We start from the raw sequence: 20,141 nt of genomic DNA on the forward strand, positions 1-20,141 counted from the left end.
TGAATGTGATTGAACACTGTAACCTACCAATGGTCCTGGCTTGCCCTCTGCTCCCTGAACTCCAGGGGTACCAGTAAGACCCTTTGATAAAGAGATAAAAAAATATATAAGCAATGAAAATGTGGAATACAAACATAAGCATTGTAAATATAATGATAGTTTAGATCAAAACTAGAATGCCAAGCTCTTCAATGTTACCCTTGCACCTGGTAGACCAGGTTCTCCTGTACGCCCAGGGTCTCCTAGAGAGCCTTTTGGCCCTGGTGGACCAGATGTTCCACGATCTCCTTGAGCACCCTTTATAAATAAAAATGATGATAACATGTGGGTATCAAACAAACCATCCACAGCACAAAGCAATAAGCTGCTAATATTGGACACTATGGTACTACAGTAGACCAATTTCTAGAGACAATATGTCTAAAATATAATGTACCTTAGGTCCTGGCAACCCATCAGCACCAGGGAATCCTCTGTTACCTGGAGCTCCCTGAAAAACAGATTATGAGTTAGATTCTGCATCATTATCATACTTTTATTCTTACACAAAAAATGGGACACAATTCTATATAACCAGATGAATGGACTAAACAAACCATGAAGACATTCAGTACTGATGCTCCTCAGGAAGAAAAGGTTCCATCTGGATGTTTCTAGGAAATCAGCACCACCAAATACAACAGGGGAAAACTCTCATTTACTGAGATCCCTGCTGTCCTTAAAGTGCAGCTCTCTGACTAATGAATGTTAGAGTAGGAGGCAGAATGCAGACTCACTCTCTCTCCGACAGGACCATGAGGGCCGACAGAGCCGGAGTCTCCACGTTGTCCTCGCTTTCCTTCTTCACCCTGAGGTCCAATCACTCCCTGTGAGCCTTGCGGACCCTAGAAAGTTGGCACACAAGTCCCAAAATGCTATGAAGCCGTGTTTTACCAAGTCCCTTACTTAAATTACACGTCCTTATCTAAAAATGTCCAATGGAAAAATTTAACATGAATTTTGGTTTTATTTAAGCATGAATGCATATTTGACTCACATACAATAGAAACAAATGTCTCATGTAACAGAATTGAAACCTATTTATTTCTACAAATGTGGTTGAAGCTTACAGGTTCTCCTTTGGGTCCAGCATCTCCTTTAAATCCTGGTACACCAACATCTCCCTGTAACACAAAAATACAAAAGTGTAAGTCTCCGGCACATCAAGCAATTGTCACTGTTTACTCAGTATTAAAAGAGATTCCAGCAATAAATAGCAAGAATTTTCAAAAAGCCAGTTTACCAGTTGTCCTTTGATACCAGGCTGACCAGTGCTTCCCTGAGGTCCTGGTGGGCCAGCGGGTCCAAGATGGCCACCTTGACCTTGTGGACCAAGATTACCCTGTGAAGAGTCAGCCATGTTATATGTGACCTTTGTAAATAGTGGATAAGTTGTTTAAATTAAATAACTGTGCACATACCACTGGTCCTTTGGTACCCGTGCCACCATCTGTACCCAAGGGTCCCTTTGAACACAAAATGTCTCCCATTAGATCATCAAAGCAGTGCAGGGAGGAGCATGATGACATGTTAAATATAGTGCTAACCTTGGCAGGAAACAATACCATTCAACTAAAAGGATACTTTCAATCACAGTTGATCACAAAGTAGCCTCATTAATAACTTCCTTCTGATGTGCTGTCTGTGAATCATAAGTAAAGTAAGAAATTAACCCTGAGGCCAACTGGTCCAGCTCTGCCCAGGTGACCGGTCTCTCCTCTCTGTCCCTGTGGGCCCTCTGGACCCCGGACTCCTGTGGGGCCAGGTTGTCCCTGTGGAAGACAATTACAGAACAATTACAAGTACAGAAATGTGACACTGTCATGATACAATCGACTATTTAGCAAATAAGACAATTAAGGGTGATTAATTTGTTAGAAACCAATTATTCACTTTCCATTAAAAAGTCATTGAAAGAGTCCATTAGCATATAACCAAAGGAAGGGTGCCTTCTTGTTTTGCTGTACTTACCTTCATTCCTGGGGTTCCTGGATATCCAGGTGGGCCACTGAGACCCAAGGGACCCTGTTAAATCAACAACAACAACTATTAGATTTTAGTAATAAACATTGGAAATGTGCATTAGCACAACAAATGTACAAACATGTTCAATGAAGTATATAGAGTTTAAGCAGGTGATGAGTGGTACCCATCCCTTTTCCATGCAAAAACATCTTGCTAAACGATGTAAGATGGTCACTGAAGTGTACAGTAAATCCACAATGACAAAACACAGTGAATGCTGACGTACCATTGGACCATGTTTTCCGATGTTACCAGGTGAACCACGCCTACCCTAAAAGAGAAAATCTCATCACTTTGACTCCCCGTTTTACAAACAGCAAATACTACACATATCAGAAAACGTAATTGTGGTAGCAGATGTTTCTGATGCATAGTGAAGTTAGTCCTTACTGCTATACCGCCGGGTCCAGAGCGTCCCCTCTCCCCTGTCATCCCAGCAGGACCCTGGTATACACAGACAGTGATAAATTACAGCTGTCCTGCAAGTTCAAAGTTAGGAAGTTCATAGGGTTATTTATAGCCTACTGGATATAGCCATGCCTCATTCAAAGATAAGAGCTAAATCAGAATAATGTGTGTCCTGCAGTCCACGTACACTCAGGAGCATAATACACTGTGTAATCTGTATGGGCTGCTCCAGGCAACTTACCAGTGTCAGACCTCCTTACGCAATCACTAGCTCTATGGAGACCTTATTAAAGACAGCATTAGAAACTTCAGTTTTGAGAATATAACTTACCATGGGTCCAGGTCCTCCCATTGGACCAGGGGGCCCTGTAGCACCCTAGAAAACCACGGAAAAAGTACTTGTTCAGTTTTAAGATAGCACTACTACACGGCAAGACGTTTTATAGAAAAAGGAAAACTAGGACAGCATTCCAATTTGACTTTTTAATATTGCCACAGAAGTTTCGGGCAGGATTCATTCTTCAGCGTGTATTCTGGCAGATGTTTTACAGGCCTTTTAGCAAGGTAGGTAAGTAAAACAGGTACACTCAACCACTTACCCGACGAGAAATTCGTTATACAATCAATCAAACAAACTGGCACAGAGACTGAAAATAAAAAAGCACATTTTATTTTAATTTATACCTTGGATCCAACAGCTCCAGTTTCACCTTTTTGGCCAAGTATTCCAGCATGACCCTGTTAACAAAACCCAAAAAGAAAACTGTTAACAAACTCTGAGCTGAGTGCATTGACATGTATTCTTTAGTAAGCATGTAGAGAGGGCGTAACAGAGAAGAAGACAAGCAGCAAAACAAAGTCAATTCACCTTCATTCGAAGTCAGGGGAAAAGCACATTAAAGGATATCCCATTAATGGGGTTTTTTTATGTCCATAAATGTCTCAGAGAATGTATACTCACCCTGTGACCCTTCAGTCCAGGAGGCCCAGGTGTACCTGGAAATCCTCTGGATCCCTGAAATATGCAACATTGAACAGCGTTGTCAGTTATATCTATCGAAGATGCACACAACAACACACATCATGGGGTCTCATCCTGTGTAATCTGAATGAGACACAGATGGCAGTGGGTGCAGTTAAGTGATGGGGGTATAGAGGTCTGGAAACTTACAGCTGATCCAGGGAATCCAATTTCTCCAGCATTGCCTGGTTTGCCTGGTTCTCCCTATATGAGGACATGACGTACACATTTATTTGGCTGGAAAAAGTTTAGCAGTGTAAGTGAAATAAAATACACACATTAAATTTCTTCTCTCAGTTTTCTCAAGCTGCCTCTAAACACAAACTGTACTGAGGTGCAGAGCTGGAGCCTGTTATCAAAGGGTTTTGACTTATTGTGTTGTTTTTACTCATCAAGATGTTTGGACACATATTGTTTGCTTTCACTATGCCATTTTTCATGACGCTGTCACTGACATGTGGTTTTCTATTTTGTCTTACTAAACTATAAAAGGAAAAAAAGGAAAAATGTATAGCCACGTTTGTATAGCCAGGCCTGTCTAACTGTAGGAAAGACTCATTGATTACAGATTTACACTCAACCTTTTTCTAACTTTCCTACTAATTACAGTCTTACTGTAGCTGGTCTAACTGGTGCAAGAGAACGTGATTTTTGTCCCAGAGCTGACTTACATCTTCACCTGGTTTCCCTGAAGGGCCCTCAGGTCCCCTTTGCCCAGATGGACCCTGAAAGACACAGTCAGATGGTAAACATCCAGCAACCACCCATCCTTCTGAAATTCATCACAGTAGAAATGTATTCATGCCAACCCAATGGTGCATATACAGTAGGTGCTCTCTCAAACAAGCAGCACACCAAAACAAACACCAAAATCATGCAGATCACAGACCACGGGTATCGGTGATTTGACCATACACACAAAATGTACAGGTGAATGATGTTATACCATTTGCCCTGGTTCGCCAACATCTCCAGGAGGTCCTTGTGGTCCAGCTTGACCCTTAGAGGAGTGAGGGAAACAACAAAACATTTATAAACAGGGAGCAACACAAAATAATAAAAGGCCACTTAAGTATTATCAGTGTTTACTGCACAGTGTCAGTCAAAGCTTGTTGAAGAAGTTCTGGACTTACAGGTGAGCCATTTGGCCCAGGGGGTCCTCTTCCTCCCGCCTCTCCCTAAAACAAACATCAAATCAAATGATGAACAGAATTCATCCTAATCCACATAAAAGGCCAGAAATAATTAAATGTACTAAACTGACGTAAAGAGTCTGAGACGCTCAGTGGAAGTATGGACTCCTCTGGCGGATTCATTTTCAGTGGAGAAACTCTATGAACTCATGTGCAAATGGCTGTCAAAGCACAAACAATAGTGTTCAAACGCACAAAACTATTCCACTCAAGCAGTTTGACTAGAATGCAAGCATAGGCTATAAAAGTCTATTTTAGGTTGAATGTAGCTGCATTGACTGTAAAACATCATAAAAGTTACCAAAACATTTTCCATGTCCAACTGTTTTAAACACAATAAGTAAAACCAGATCATTCATCTCTCCTTGTGTTTCTGCCCATTACTCTGCTTCATGGTAATGACATTAGAAGCATGGATAGATTTCCAAAGTCTGCCAAAGTAGTGCTGTTGTGTACTTGCTAATTAAAATTTATAGCACACTCTGTAATTAAAAGAAGAGTAAACTTCTTATTTTAATCTGAAGTCAGTAGCTGACAAGCTATAAAACTAAAAACAAGATGGCTTATGTTCTGTCGAGGGCTGAGCAATAAGCCAAAAATTATTTTCAGTTTAGAAAATTAGCTTTTCATCATTACAATCATTACAAACTGTGAAATGTACATTTTTCTTCTGCAGCATTTGTAGTTTCAGAAGATACAGTATATATTTCATTGGTGCTCAACACCTTTACATGTTTTGTACATTTCCTACATTTGATTTAAAAAGGGAGGGTGTGTTGATTTGGTGAGCAGGTCCAAAATTCAGGTGGTTGTATTGCAGGAAGTTACTTCTAGAAGAAGGACATACAATATTGCATAACATTCATGATTAACTCCACCGATTGAACACATCAAGTGTTGTTTACTATTCAAAGTGTGAAAGTGTAACGTTGTCCTCTGTAGCTCTGGAGGGTTAAGGTTAGGATAGGTTAGTCTGAAAAACAACATCAAGTGAAAGAAGACATGGGGTGACAATCAGAAGCTAAGAAGCTTTAACATTCTCAACATATTTGAATTTAAATATTAAACCTTACACAGATAGCGGTTTGCTAATTGTCTGATTTTGATAAATGAAAAACGAATCCAGTCAATTTTATTCATACAGCCCAAAATTAAAAAATTGTTTCACAGTGCTTTACAATCTGTGCAACATGTGACACCCTGTATCCTAAAAGCCCTGGTTAAAGAAGTATTAAATAGGTATTGGGAACCAAGTGTAAACATTAACAACGTTGTTCCAGTGGGTTGTTCTTAAATGGCAGCTTGCCACTGTTCTCTGCTACAAGCAGAATAAAATAAGAAACACTCAGCTTAGTTAATATTTTGCTAACATCCTCTTACCCTTGAGCCACTCAACATGCCTTGAGGTCCCGATTTTCCATCAACTCCAGCCATCTGGGATCCCAGGCCCTGCGGGGGAAGCAGACACCCTTTGGTTTAGGTTACCTGTGTTTAATCCCTATGTAGTGGCCATTCATCAGTATGGCAAACAGGAACAAACACACGTGAAGGACAATTTTCTCTTTGTGCATTCACATGTGTACTGTGGGTGCACATATGTATGTGTTTACAGCATGTGGGAGCGCTGTGAGCACAACTCACTCCTGGGTGCGTTGGATGTCCTGGAGGTCCTGGTTCACCGGGCTGACCTGGTACACCAGGCTCTCCGTCATAACCCGCAGAGCCTCGCAGTCCCTAGGGAGTCCAGAGACAGAGATGTTGATTCATTAGTTTGAAAAACATGTTATAACTATGCTCAGTCTGCCAGTGATTCATTATTTTGTGGCAGGGAAAACACTTGGGTACACTTGTGTTTTCAGTTTTTACTGGTGTGTTTTTATTAAGTCAACTTAAAGACCGAACACTAGATTGATCGCTCAGTCAGTGTAGCTAAGATACTTTGCTTCGCCTGAGACGTACAGCGTACAGTCATTCCATTTTGATACAAAAGATGCAGCTTAATTTGTGTTTGTTTATGAACCATGAGCTGTAAAGTGTGTGTGGTAGGAAAACCACTGGTCACGTACTAATAAATCACCCTCAAAACGCTCCCCTCGACTGGACTGTAACTCCACCAAGAGGGCCACATTCATTCATCAACCTGCTACATTTTTGCTCGCAAAGCACATTATACATCCACATTACATTATATTTTGATGGTCTCTTGCCCTTGAACCAAAGAAAAAAATATATCAACGGCAGTATTTTCTTTTATTGTGATCACTTTGACTAGTTCGATAGAATAGTAAGTGATAAGGAGTCATTCTCATGACCCCAGCAAGAAAAAAGTCAAGATGTCATGTGAAGGCTATTAGAGCACAGAGGGCATTCAAATGGATAATGCAGACATGATGATATATTTAATTTATTAAATTTAACAATTTAATTTGTTTATTGAAACATATGAAAACAAATATCAACATATCAGTCTGAATAATAGAACCACAAGGTGAAGAAACTCCATCCCACAATATCACTGCTGAATTCAAATAAACAGAAACTTACACAAGACTCACGTTCATCATTGTACATTTGAGGTAATACTGCTGTGGTTTATCATGTTGTGTACTGCCAGATATCTTCTAAAAACCCCAAAATAAATATTAAACAATGTGACGTTTGCAATCATCTTTGATATTTCTGATAGCGTAAGTGCTATTTGATCAGCCTACTTTGGTAATGTGTGGAATTTAGTGATATTAGTCACATTCTCAGGTTTAATTTCATGTTTAAGCTCTGCTTTTGTCTGTGGAGACATTGTGGATGTGACTTACAGGCCTTCCTTTGTGTCCACGAGGTCCTCTTTCTCCTGAAGAGCCGGGAGGTCCCTGTTGTGATAAACAAAAAGAAATAATAAAAATCTGAGTGATGATATTGCAGGATATACGACGGAGGTGTTTAAAATGTCACAGTGACTCTGACGACCAGAGGACTATATCCCATGTGCAGAAGGCCTTTTAAGGCGAAGTTATGCAGGAGGTAGCTGTCCTCTTATGCCATCTAGTGTCAGTTCAGGTGCTTCAATATTCACACAAAACTGGGCAACATGTTGTCTGCAGAAGGTTTTCAGAAGATGCTACAGGTAAAACAAACAACCAGGTAGCTCACCATGGGTCCAGGGCGGCCTCTGATACCAGTCACCTGCAGGGATATCATCAAACGCACACGTTATATCCTGCATTTATACCCTGGTAAATTTAAAAGGTTTAGATTTAGTCAACACTTACAAATGGGACATCCCCGGGTTCTCCCTTCTGACCCTGAATAAACAGATAAATGACAAAAACCTCTCAAACACACACGCCATGACGCAGACAATATCAGCAAACATATGATGAAGTAGTAACAGCCAACATTTCAAAACTGTATCCTACCCTGAAGATCCTGCCCCCATCTGCATTGAAGGGAAAAACATAAGAGATCATATCATTTGTTCATCCTACCACAATTGGAATCATCAATAAATCATCAGTGTGAAAGCTGAGACTGTAGAGTAGGTGGTTCTACAGAGATTTGTCATCATTAAGCAGGTCAGTCATGGCAGTGATTTGTTCATTGTTTCTGACAGCTAGATAGATGGTTTCACTGGCCACACAAAGACCTGTCAAAACTAAAACATATGTCATGGTGATGATATCATTAATATTATTGATTCCAAATGTGAACATTATTTCTTCTTTCTATTTTTCATCCTTAAAAGGGGCTCTACAGTTTTAAAATCAGTGTTAAAACATGTTTTTCACTTCTCAGCCCCACAAATGAGCACAGAGAAGCAGCTGCTCGCTCACCATACGTGTCCTGCCCGCCGCTGGTGGATGCTTCAGTCTGACAGACGGGGCAGCACTCCCCCTCGGGGATGACCACCTTCTCACAGTTACTCAACTCATCGCACTGGATTTCGTCGCAGAGGACCTGGCCATTGTCGCACACACAGATCCGGCATGGCTCCGGCTTCCAGATGTCCCTGTTGGTGTACACCTGGCCGTCCGCCGTGCAGCTGGCGTCATCTCCTGGAACGCACACAGGTGGAGGAAACTCTCAGTTCATCAACTTTGTGTCAGTGACATTAAAAGAAAAACTAGTGGACTGTGATTTTCTAAACTTTAATCATCCACTAAAGGTTTGCCAGACACACCTGTTCTTTATTATGATCGTTCTGAGACATTTACTAGAAAAGACAGGATGAGTGTTCATACTAATGTCAACAATTTAATGGGGAAAAAAAACATATTCAAACTATTTTACCAGTGCAAATACGAGACAGAAGGAAGACATCACATGCTCTTGAACTATTCAGCCAGGTAAACAGAAAGTAAACATTCATTCATCCTCTGTTCCCTCTTTCCTCCTGTTCAGGGTCTCAGGGGCCTGAGGCCTATCCCAGCATGCACTGCACAAAAATTAAGATTGTGAGGTTAACACATTCACCCTAATACTTTTGAGAAAGCCTCCACACAACCACAGAGAGCACCTTCTTTAACCTCTAAACCTCCATGCTGCCTGAAAGTCATTGATTTATCCTTGGAGCAGCTGCCTCAGGAGGAGCAGCGGCCCAGTTACTATCCTGTTGGATAACACTGCAGGCTCTAACAACTGCCAAAGAAACCATGAAACAGTTAAAAATGCTAATAAAGTCACACTGAGAGAGCATATACAGTATATATAGTATATATACAATACAATATATACAATCAGTGTATACAGTACTTTTTGTATGCAGTTCTATTCGTTTTACAGTGTGAGGTGAAATAAGGTTTTCCACACCCCGCCTGAGGAAAAAGGTCTGGAGAACGCAACCCTTTGTTGTAGTGAAGTCTCCAGCCGTCAGACATGAGATCATTTCCTCCAGAGGCAGCGTCTCAAAAAGTTGACTCACGGTCAAAAGAGAAAACCTGCAGACACCTATGAAGCAACTGTTCCTCCCAGAAGTCTCATTATTCACTTTGGTTTGGATGTTGACTTCACATTTTTAACGTGTACCGAACAATAATCTCTCTGATGTCTGTGTCAACAACAAAGCTGCATGAAAATGAACAGACTCCTGATTTGCAACACAACACCGGATAACGAGGTAACCCACCAAGTGAGCTGGCTCAGCCTTTAACCACATACATAGCTGCTTACGTTTACCAAGAAGTGAGCAACCCTGTAGCCACGCAGATGGGATTTCAATGACTGATGCTCCTCTTGTTTAGTGTAATGCAGACATGAGAAGAATAAGAACAGTTTATGTTGGCCAAGTCAAAAGCAACAGCACAAAATCCCCCTGCAGCACACCCTGTCACAACATTCATGTTAGCCAAGTAAACTTGCCTCTACTATGATGTTAATATTCCTACAGTGCTAACCTTAGCAGGACTATAACAGTTCCTGGTCTGCAGTGAGTCTGCCAGCCCAGGACAGCCGTGTGTTTCCTATCACTGAGCAACCAGCGTGTTTAACCTGATATCAGCACCATAAAGTTATGATCACGGAAGGCAAAGCACCTGCAACACACAGCCTGAGCGCTGATGATGATTCAAAGTGCACTCCAATAGAAACTCTATTTCTCACCCAGTGGCAACATGGAGGGGTTAACCCTTCGTAGAGCTGATTTGATTTAAACGCATATGCAATTAATGTCAAATTAGTGGTGGGGACCATTTTAGGTAATCAGGAAAGTGGTAGGAACGTATCCCCACCATCCCTACCATACATCACGCCCATGGCTATACACACAATATACACACAATTCTGTTCACAGCAACACAGAAAATACTCATAAAAAGCAAAGTTCATCTGGTTGAGAATATGTGCTCATGAAATAAGAGATGTGAATGTACAGGGGGCCCCGGGGCCTGTTGTGGGTTGTGCCTGCTTTTAACAGGACCCTGTAATCTGAGCCCACCTCTCTCAGGTCTGCAGAGACAAGGCTCTGAAGCCTTCACCTGTTCCTGATATAAACAGCAGGTGGCAGCTCTGAGCTTCAGACTGCAGGTAAGTCAGGTTAGCCAGCTGCAGGAAGAAGGAAGTTGCAGAGAGGAGCCCAAACTACAGATGTGGGGTCATTTAATGCTGCATTATTCCAACAGAGGCCACATTCAGGATTGTGGAGATCACTGAGAGCAGCAACAATCAGATACAAGTGTAGGTCTAATTATACTGAGGCCTTACGCAACAAGACAACATGTTCTAACATGGCTCCAGCACATATTTATATTTGTGTCAAGACCAGCCTGGGACAAAGGGTAGCTGAAAACAATACTATTCACTCAGCCAGTCAGCTGTAAAAAGAAACTGAAAACAACTTAAGCAATGATCAGAATCAGAATCAACTTTATTGACACATTACGACACAGTATCTATAATGTGGAGATGAGTTTGGTTGCTCTGTGTTGGATGTGGACTTCACATCGCCCCTACATCTGTGTTCGGAGCTGCGACGCCCAAGTATCCGACTCAGCTATAGTACAGCATGGTGTAGGTTAAAGCCTGGTCAGTACTGGATCTATGTCATTATTAGAGAGTAAAATAATAGTAAATAAGTAAATCATTTTACGTAGTTATTGACATTAACAACATATAGAACACAACATTTTGTAGAAATTCATATCAATGGAAATTAACTTTGGAAAGATTTTCAACATTGGCGCCCCCTTTGGTAGTAAAAACTACACTGTTCCCTCAACCCCCCACTGAATCACTCAAATGCTTTATGAACAGAGTGATTATGAACAAATACATGCTTAACTCATTCCTGTTTATTATAGATATAAATAGTATTCACAGATCTAATATTCAGTCTGTAAAATCTGATAAAACAGGTGAGATATGTCGAGACTCTTGGAGCAGGATCAAAGAAAGCTGATGTATAGACAGATCGAGGATGTGGGTGATAGATCACCTTTCAACTTGCCTTAACAAGACATCATTGGAACCTCTGAAATACCTCAAATTAAAGGAAACTCGAGGCTTGGATGCTGTACAAACGCACCATGTAATCAGACACTCTTAAGCTCATTACATCTAATCTCACAAGCATGGGGAGCTGTGATTTGGGTAAAACCTCAGCAGACAATGGCATGAAAGACACACACGTACACAAAGATACACAATCAAGAATAACTTTTGTTTGTTTGTTTTTTATTTGGTGTTTCTTCTTTTTGTATTCTTCTCCTTTAAACGTTATTCTTATTTTTCTTTGATTTTTTTTTCTGTCCTTTTTTCTCATTCAGGACAAAATCTAAAAGTATTGTATGAATGCTAAAATTATGAATATCATTAAATGTAAACAAGTGTAAATCTACGCCATGCACTCTTGCAGTAAAGAATGGAAAAACTGAATCAAATCATTGTGAAAAATGCCAATAAAACACTTTAAATTGTGTTAAAACTTCATTATGACTGTTTACACATTGTTGGGAGACCTGTCCATCTTAGCAAAGTGTGTATGCAGTTAACATAAGAGCATTCTAGTTTTATCATTGGGCCCATCGTAACATATGAACACACAGTCACATTCACCAACATCTGTAAATGACCCGTTGACATACGACAGCACACTCTTTATCTCAATGCTTCTCCCAGTCAGCTGTGCTGGCTGAGGACTGCAGCTTTCATCTGTGTGTACTTATAAGATCAACACTCAAACTAGCAAACGCAACCCGAAGGTATACTCTCTCAGCCACCCTCGGCCGCAAAGTATTTGACGGCATTCAAAACACGACATTTCCTGCCTTTTAACAGCCAGTAACATCCCACTGTCTAACTTGTGGCCTTTCAAAAATGAAAACCAGTACTCCATGGAACAACAAGAGAGCGCCTCTCTTCATTTGTGGAGATGCTTGGAACCACTTCAGCCATGAATCTTAATTTTTGGAAAGCAAATGTACTTTTATTGCTATAATGATCTGGTTTTTAGTTTCACAAGAACAAGCTTAGCTGTTCCTGAGAAATGCTTTAGTATTTATGACTATTTGAATTCTTGTTAATATGTCCTCATATTGTTTCCTCAGCCTCCAGCCTGCTGCGTTATCATCTTTGTCATTATCTTCACAGGAGTGAAAATGTGTGTAACTTTAGTCCTTTTCATTGCTGAGGCATAAAAACGTCACACCAGGGATGTCTGGCCGGGCCGTCGGCCACATAGCTGGGGAGCCATTTTTCCTGTTGGGTTTAGAGAGATTTCAAACACTGCGTGTTTGGAGAGTTTGAAATGAAGTGTGGTTTTCAGAGCGGCCTTAAAAACCCCACCGCAAGCCTCTAGGAGGAGGAGGAGGAGGGGGACGTTCACTTTTTCCCCTCCTCTCAGCTAATTCATTGCAGGTCCCACACTTTTCCACAGACGCCGTGAAAGCACAGTTCAATCGTGACAACGGTGAAAAGGCATGCTGCCTCCCGACGGTGTCTGCTTGATCTGGATTTTCCACTAGTCAGCTCAGAGGGCAGACAGTTTCCTCTCCTGGTTTAAAACATGGAGTCTGGAGCTCTTCAACATGACTCATGTGTCTACTCTGTGCCATTCAGTACAGTCCGCCAGACACCAGCCAGATAACAAAGAACCCAACATCCCCTCTCTTCTGTCATGGCACGCATCCTCAACCATGAAGAAAAACCTGGGAAACCTACTTCTGCTGTCGCAGGCGAACGTGAGGAGACAAAAAAAAAGTATAGTTTATGGATTTCCCTCGGCTAATATGGAAATACTCTTAACACACTGTGTTTGGGGAGAATCTGAGGGTTAGAAAATGACCTTATGGAAACAATGAGTCACATAAAACTGGAACTCTCATTTCCTTGAGAAAAAAAAGACGAGCGGGTCCAAATATGGGCCCCAGACGGAGGTCTAATATTCAGGAAGATAGTGCCCACTGGAAGACGAGTTTATGAAACTATTTCTGACGTTTGTTTCCATTCTTATTCTGAACACGTTCTCCGTTGCAGTGAGAGTAGCTTGTCAATGGTGAATACCGTGAGGAGTGCAGCCCGATTCCTAGTCCAGATGCAGATGAGTTACAGCTGCTGAGGGGTGGCTCTGCAGCAGCTGCGCTTTCCTGCTCTGAAACCCTTGGTGTCATGGCCGAGCATAAATCTTCCCTCTGTAAAGGGCCTTTAGCTCAAACTGGGATCGCTCCACTGATAAAGCCCTTCCTTTGCCATATTAGCCCAAAGCCTGAGTTGTAATAGGTCAAAAACATGTCAACACACCCTATGATTATCTGCTTTTTTAATGACGGGCAAGGATTTTAATGTAAAAAAAAAGCGTCCTGTCTGTTTAATACTCTGAGGCGTGGAGGATGTGCTGTATTGTGTTGACGGGGCTTGAAATCTGACATGACGCTCTAGTTTGAACATGCTCTTCACCTTGGCTTCCACAAACAAAGCTCAGGATCTCGAGGGAGGGGTAGGAAGCTGGGGCCAGGAAAGTTGAAATGAATATGTAGCTTGCTGATTACATGTCTGGGCTTTTCCACCAGCAGGGTCCTTTAACAGAGGCAACCGCAGTTACGATCTGTTCCCATCCCCATGTTCAGCCCTGGGAGGGTTGTGGTCCTGCTAAATTTCCCCCCCCCCAATCCATTTTGCCCACTGACTCCTCGCTTTCTGTTGCCTTGGATTCAATTCATTTCCATCTTATAACTGTAACTGTATAGCTGTATGTTGTGTAATTGTAGTCTAATAAAATTTGCTGCGAAAAGGGTAAACACGGAAAAAACAAGCATTCAACAGATGGATTTTACATGTGGCCACATATTCTCGAGCATCCTTCACTGCCATTGTCATGAAATATTGTGACAGCAGGAACTGAAAGAGAGATCCTCCGTCCTCACATCAAACAGGTTCTGTGTCTTCATGCCATATGGTTAATGCAATATACAGCATGTGTGTGTGTTCTCATTATGAAATAGATATTCTGTACAGCAGATGGCATGCTCTAAATGAATCATTTGCTGTAATTAGTGAATTAGAAAACACAAGCTGTTGAAATGAAAATGCAAGCTACTAAACGGTGAATGTTCTGCACCACAAACACCATCAGTTGGAGCCTCTTTGGCCCCTCCCGAGGGTCTCACCAGGGTCAGGGTCAGAGTACAAACAGCATGGCTTTATGGTTGATCTTGTTCAGGTTACTCAGAGTTCTTTATGTTTGTTATGTTTTCTCTGCTGTTCTGTATAAAATATGTTGCAGACACGTGCAAAAGAATGCGTTTAGTAAAGATGTACTTTGCAGGACTTCATAACAAGTAACAAGTGTGGAATGTAAACGCGTTTAAACCATCAAACTGCTCGATCCCTCCTCTTAAACCTTAAACAACTACAGCACAACAACTGAAGTATACTTAAAGGTCTGATGACTTTCAGCAGTTCCACCTCACAGTGAAGTGACTTGTGCTGCCACACAAACACAATCATTAAAAGAAAAAAAAAAAGAAAAAAGATGAGCGCTGATTCATACAACAATACGATCCAACAGCTTGGCCTTAAACATAAAGTGTGCAAATTGTAACACAAACAGACCAAAGCACCGAGATGACTGCTGTAACTTTACCAGGTGGTTTGGTTTGAGATCACATCTTACACAAAGTGCTGGTAAACGGTCAAACATGTGGTTTTCATCTTCTCTCAGAGCTAGATCCAGTGCACATCGATCATTATCACACACACACACTGACACCCTTTGCTAAATGTGAATGATGTGCTGCACCACCTGCCTAACTTTTACTTTATGAAATGTACCTAATAGACAGAAACTAGTGTATGTACCTGCAATAATGTACATTAAACTACGGAATCAGTCAGCATGGACAGAGACATCAGGTCTGACCATACAATCAAACACATAAAACACTGTGACATTTCCTGTTGGTGCTAGAACACACAGGGGAAGCTGCTGTTAGTGCAAAGGCTACATGCTGCTTGTACGTAGTCAGTGCAAGCGGAATATATTGCGGAGCACACACAACCATTATCTCACGTAATAACTGTGTAATGACTTTTTAAAGCTGTTAGTGTCAATTAACAAAATGACATTTGTCCGGTCCGGGTACAAGCAAGAGCAGGTATGCAGCAGAGGAAAATGGGTGACGTCAAACATTCCAGCTCAGCAGAGCTGAGCGTTAACATATACAAAGGGTCAGAGCACCCCGGTGTTTTGCATCAACTGAGCACATAGCCAGATGTGAAAGAATAAACTGTGGATTCTGTACGCAGAGGAACTCAGAGGAAAGTCGTATCCAGCACAGTGTGCTCCCGCCGCGTGACTGAAACACAGAGAAACACAACGACAAGAAGTGTCTTCCTACACCTCAGGAAAACAGGGGTGAATTCAATTTGGCTCGCAGTGTTCAAAGCATCAAAAAAATGAAATTTGAAAAAAAGAAGTTCCTCTTGATAATCCACAGACCTCACTGTCAACAGTTACTTTCCACCGAAGAAAACTGTTGACAGCGTGTTCTGCAGATTATGCTGAGTAATGGGGACACAGTTCTTGGAAAGAAACTTTGGTGGAGAGTTTTTGTCATTTGTTTTGCTGCTCGGAGCACAAACAGAATTCCATTTGACCGGCTTATCAGGCTCATGGCAGATTGATTTCTCATGACTTCAGCGTGAGCTCTGAAACGATAAGCACGGCTAGATACTAACAGATAAATGAGAAAATGGGTTTTTGTGTGTGTGATTTGGGTTAACCAGCTGTACAAAGCATTAAAATGCCTGCCCTGCACTGTTAACCACACTGTCTGCAGCTCACATGTGTGTTGAACGCATCTGTCCGCCCTCTCAACTGCAGACAGAGGTGCTGGCACAAAATGTCCCTCTTTGTCTCCTTCTCTCTCTGGGTTTCACTTTGAATATGTGAGTACAGGAACATGGTCCCAGGGGGCTGCATTAACACGACATCTGGTTGACTATGTCCCCTGTACAGTCTGAGTCCCTAAATCAATACGGCAGCAACACCTCACTCACCAGACAACACTGTCATGCACAAAGTTGCAGCTCAACCCGCAGAAATCCAACAGACACGATGGGCTGCACACAAAGTGTAGAGTGAGTACAGCATAGGGCCACAACTCCGAGGCTAACAGAGACTTTGAAAACATTTCTAACTAAAATGCCGACTTCTAAAAGCCACATGATAGAACCCACGTGTTCATCCGTCGTCTTGAGGCGGGGCAGGATTTAGAGTTGTTTTATGAGGTGTCCTGTATTAGTGGTGAGGAGCAGACCCAAAGGCAAGAGAGACTTATTGCCTCCACATTTTGTCTGACCTCAGCGCGACAGCAGTTAGAGGATGCAGCATCCTCTCCTCAAACCAAATGGCTGCCGGAGGCTCACTTTTTAAATCTTTTTCTTTCGCATTAGCCTGTGTTCTCTCATATCCCCGTCAAGCTCTCCAATCTCCCTTTCTTTCTCCTTATCCCTATCAAAGCACTCTGTCTCCTTTTCTTCTCTGTTCTATTCCTTTCATTTTCCTTTTTTAAACTATTTCTAAGTGCGTACATCCCTCTTAACCCTTTGCTCTTTTGTTATTATTTGTTATTGTAAAAGCTCAGAGAAATGATGACTGCTAGGCCACGACACCGCATCATATGTGCCGCCCCTCAGGCGAAGGATTATTCCCATAAATATTTACATTTTCAACCGGTCTGCGTAGCATGAGGACATTATTTACATTTACAGTAAATTGTGAGTTAATGCTCTTATCCAGGGTGTCCTATAATGTCAGCAACACCAGAATAAATTAAATTCCAACAATGAGTACATTATGAGATATGAGTACCACTATGGGACCATCTTTAAAGGTATGTACAACCCCCTTAATGCAAGCCCAGAATCCATTCAATCATATCACTTCTGTCATTAATTTAAGAGCACACTCTTAGGAGGAATAAAATAAATACAATCTTGTAATAATGCCTTATTCCATGAAGGTTTAACCTGGCTAACCTAAAGGGGTTTTAACATATACATGGTAGTAGTTAGTGGAGTGAATTCATGCCACAACAAAAACGTTTCAAAGCAGAAAATTGCATCATGATCTCTCTCCAAAACGCCGCTGGAAGATCCCTGTTTGATAGTTATGTGACATGATTGTATTTACAGAAAGGCAATCTCACAAATGGGTTACAGTCCTGAGCCTCCGACACAAAGCCAATGTTATGGAGAGGCTTTTGGAAGCGCAGACTGAATCCGTAAAGAAAACAGTGTCTGAGCAGATCTTCAGGCCAGAAATCCCCCCAAACATTTGGAGATATGCTTGATTTGGAGGGAGTCCAGTGTCATCTCTGAAATGGAAACCATGACTTAACTCCAGGTGAACTACATCAACTGTTCAGCTGGTTTTACAGACACTCACCGGAGACATCTATTATTACTCAAGCTTGGATAGTCAACACATCAACTGTTATTCTAACAGCAACTGTTAAAGTCTGCTGAGCTTCACTGAAAACAGAACAGCTCGGGCAGTCTCCAGCGACTGCCTCTCTACAGGTACAAACCACCTGGGACTCTCACTGGCTGCAGAAGACTAAAAAGACAAACAGTGCCGTGTTAGCTGTGGTTACTACTAGCCAGATAAGGGAGCCCAGAGAAGAGCCTGAGAGGGGGGTCGACACTGTGAGGCCCCTCACTCTGGTCACATCAGTCAGGCTGAAGCCCCGGGGGACACACAGAATTTATCACTTTCTCTTTATTGCCAGAGGGAGCCCTTCATGTTTACTGCTGCCTGCATTTTTTTGTAAATGCTGGAGAGGGACGGAGAGCGGGGACGAGGTCAGAAGGGCACTGTTATGATGCATTACAGCTTAGTGAGGTCAGCGGTGGCCACTTGGAAGATTTAATCTGTGAAACTCACTGGAGCCCGCCAGTCCACGCTTGGCCGTGCTAACACAGTATTGGCTTCTCACAGATATACAGGTGTTGGTGTATATGCTGAAAGATTGTTAACTATAAACTGCAGTACAGACATGTCAAAGATATATCTGAGGTAGTGTAGAAACTGTGTCTCCAAACATATATATACATATATATATCTATATATATATAGATACTGTATATATAGATATATATATACAATAAGCAACATCGCATACATGAAAGAAGACGAAGATGAAAGTAAGAAGCACATTTTGTACTTTAAAGGAAAGTTAGATTGTTTGACAAAATGAAATATCTTTGCAATAATGCTGATGGAACTTTATTGTTACTTGAGGAGGTTCAGTGGACTTTAGTGGATGTTACGCTGCGTCAGGCGGTGTTACAGCGACATCAGATAAAATGTTATCACAATCAATGGCAATGATGTCCAACACTAGTATAACATAACTGTTGTAAAAAAAAAAAAAACAACCTGAGCTTTCCTTTATCTGTCCAAAAGTGATTAAAGAAAATGTCAGTTTACTGCACATGACACACTCCTGGTTACTAACTGAGACAGTCTACAATTGCATAAGGAGCTGCTGCTCAGGAGCAAGTTACATATTCTGCACTTAACTTTCAATTTATCACTTTTATTCTTCTTGTGAGTTGAATTTTGCTGCCATAAATTTAAATAGTCAAGGGTGGATCGACATGGTCTTAATCAGATGTGCTGAGCAGCTGCATGTAATGTGGGTGTGCTTGAACATGAACGCAACTTTGATTAAAAAATAAAATAAAAACAGGATGCATATAAACAGCGGGGCATACTTCTTTGTGACTTTTGAAATGACAAATCAAATGATACAATTCCACATTGGAAATTACGTCCAAATTTAATTCTCGTTAAATCTACTTAGTAAATGCTCTCTCTCACACACACACACACACACACACACACACACAGTGACCTGTATTTCTCTAATGAGAGAAGTATGAGGGGACTATTCCCACCCATGTCCTTGTGACATTATGGCCGTCAACCGGTGGAGCGCTCTTTCACCAGCATCTTGAGAGCGTTCTTGCAGTGTCACCAGTGCCAAGCAGAGGATTATTTCTTGGCAGATCTGCTGCAGTTTGTTTGCTGAAACTCTCCTCTATCAGTAACAGTTGCATACTTTATTCGCCATGTCATCACCAGCTGTGCGAGCCTTAGAAATGTCTTCCCAAAAGGCATGCAACAATCGTGTCTTCAGCTCTAAATCGCCAGCTGACCTAATTTCGAGACAGTTTGTTGTAAAATAAAAGGACAAAATTAACATGTTAACCTCCATCAATGCTGGCGACATTTCCTTTACTTTCGTCAGTTCTTATTCTAATTGTAGAAGGCAGCATTTGCACTCAAAAATGTCAACCAATAATTTAAATTAAAAACAATGTTTTGATCTCATTTTTGTCTTGTCTTTTGACCATGAATCACAATGGTCATCAACAACAAGCAGAGCCGAAACATGTGCTTTTCCCGAGCAAATTCCTATTTGACATGACTTCCTGTGCTGGAGTCAGACCAGGCCAATGCGATG

General features: G+C 41.5%; 1 protein-coding gene across 1 annotated transcript in view; it reads right to left on the minus strand.

Moving 5' to 3' along the window:
• The window catches only part of col5a2a (collagen, type V, alpha 2a), a 37,174-nt gene that overhangs the window by 9,993 nt on the left and 7,040 nt on the right, over positions 1–20,141 (minus strand). Inside the window, exons 2-26 of the mRNA XM_070914252.1 lie at positions 8,514–8,735; positions 8,100–8,119; positions 7,953–7,985; positions 7,834–7,866; positions 7,500–7,553; positions 6,328–6,420; positions 6,067–6,135; positions 4,627–4,671; positions 4,440–4,493; positions 4,165–4,218; positions 3,644–3,697; positions 3,434–3,487; positions 3,157–3,210; positions 2,804–2,848; positions 2,455–2,508; positions 2,291–2,335; positions 2,011–2,064; positions 1,713–1,811; positions 1,461–1,505; positions 1,283–1,381; positions 1,110–1,163; positions 777–884; positions 437–490; positions 199–297; positions 28–81 (exon numbers count right to left, since the gene is read on the minus strand). Coding sequence (XP_070770353.1) covers positions 28–81; positions 199–297; positions 437–490; positions 777–884; positions 1,110–1,163; positions 1,283–1,381; positions 1,461–1,505; positions 1,713–1,811; positions 2,011–2,064; positions 2,291–2,335; positions 2,455–2,508; positions 2,804–2,848; positions 3,157–3,210; positions 3,434–3,487; positions 3,644–3,697; positions 4,165–4,218; positions 4,440–4,493; positions 4,627–4,671; positions 6,067–6,135; positions 6,328–6,420; positions 7,500–7,553; positions 7,834–7,866; positions 7,953–7,985; positions 8,100–8,119; positions 8,514–8,735 — 1,649 coding nt within the window. The remainder of the gene's footprint in view (positions 1–27; positions 82–198; positions 298–436; positions 491–776; positions 885–1,109; positions 1,164–1,282; positions 1,382–1,460; positions 1,506–1,712; positions 1,812–2,010; positions 2,065–2,290; positions 2,336–2,454; positions 2,509–2,803; positions 2,849–3,156; positions 3,211–3,433; positions 3,488–3,643; positions 3,698–4,164; positions 4,219–4,439; positions 4,494–4,626; positions 4,672–6,066; positions 6,136–6,327; positions 6,421–7,499; positions 7,554–7,833; positions 7,867–7,952; positions 7,986–8,099; positions 8,120–8,513; positions 8,736–20,141) is intronic.

Source organism: Enoplosus armatus, chromosome 11, assembly GCF_043641665.1.
Source record: "Enoplosus armatus isolate fEnoArm2 chromosome 11, fEnoArm2.hap1, whole genome shotgun sequence".
NCBI lineage: Eukaryota > Metazoa > Chordata > Actinopteri > Centrarchiformes > Enoplosidae > Enoplosus > Enoplosus armatus.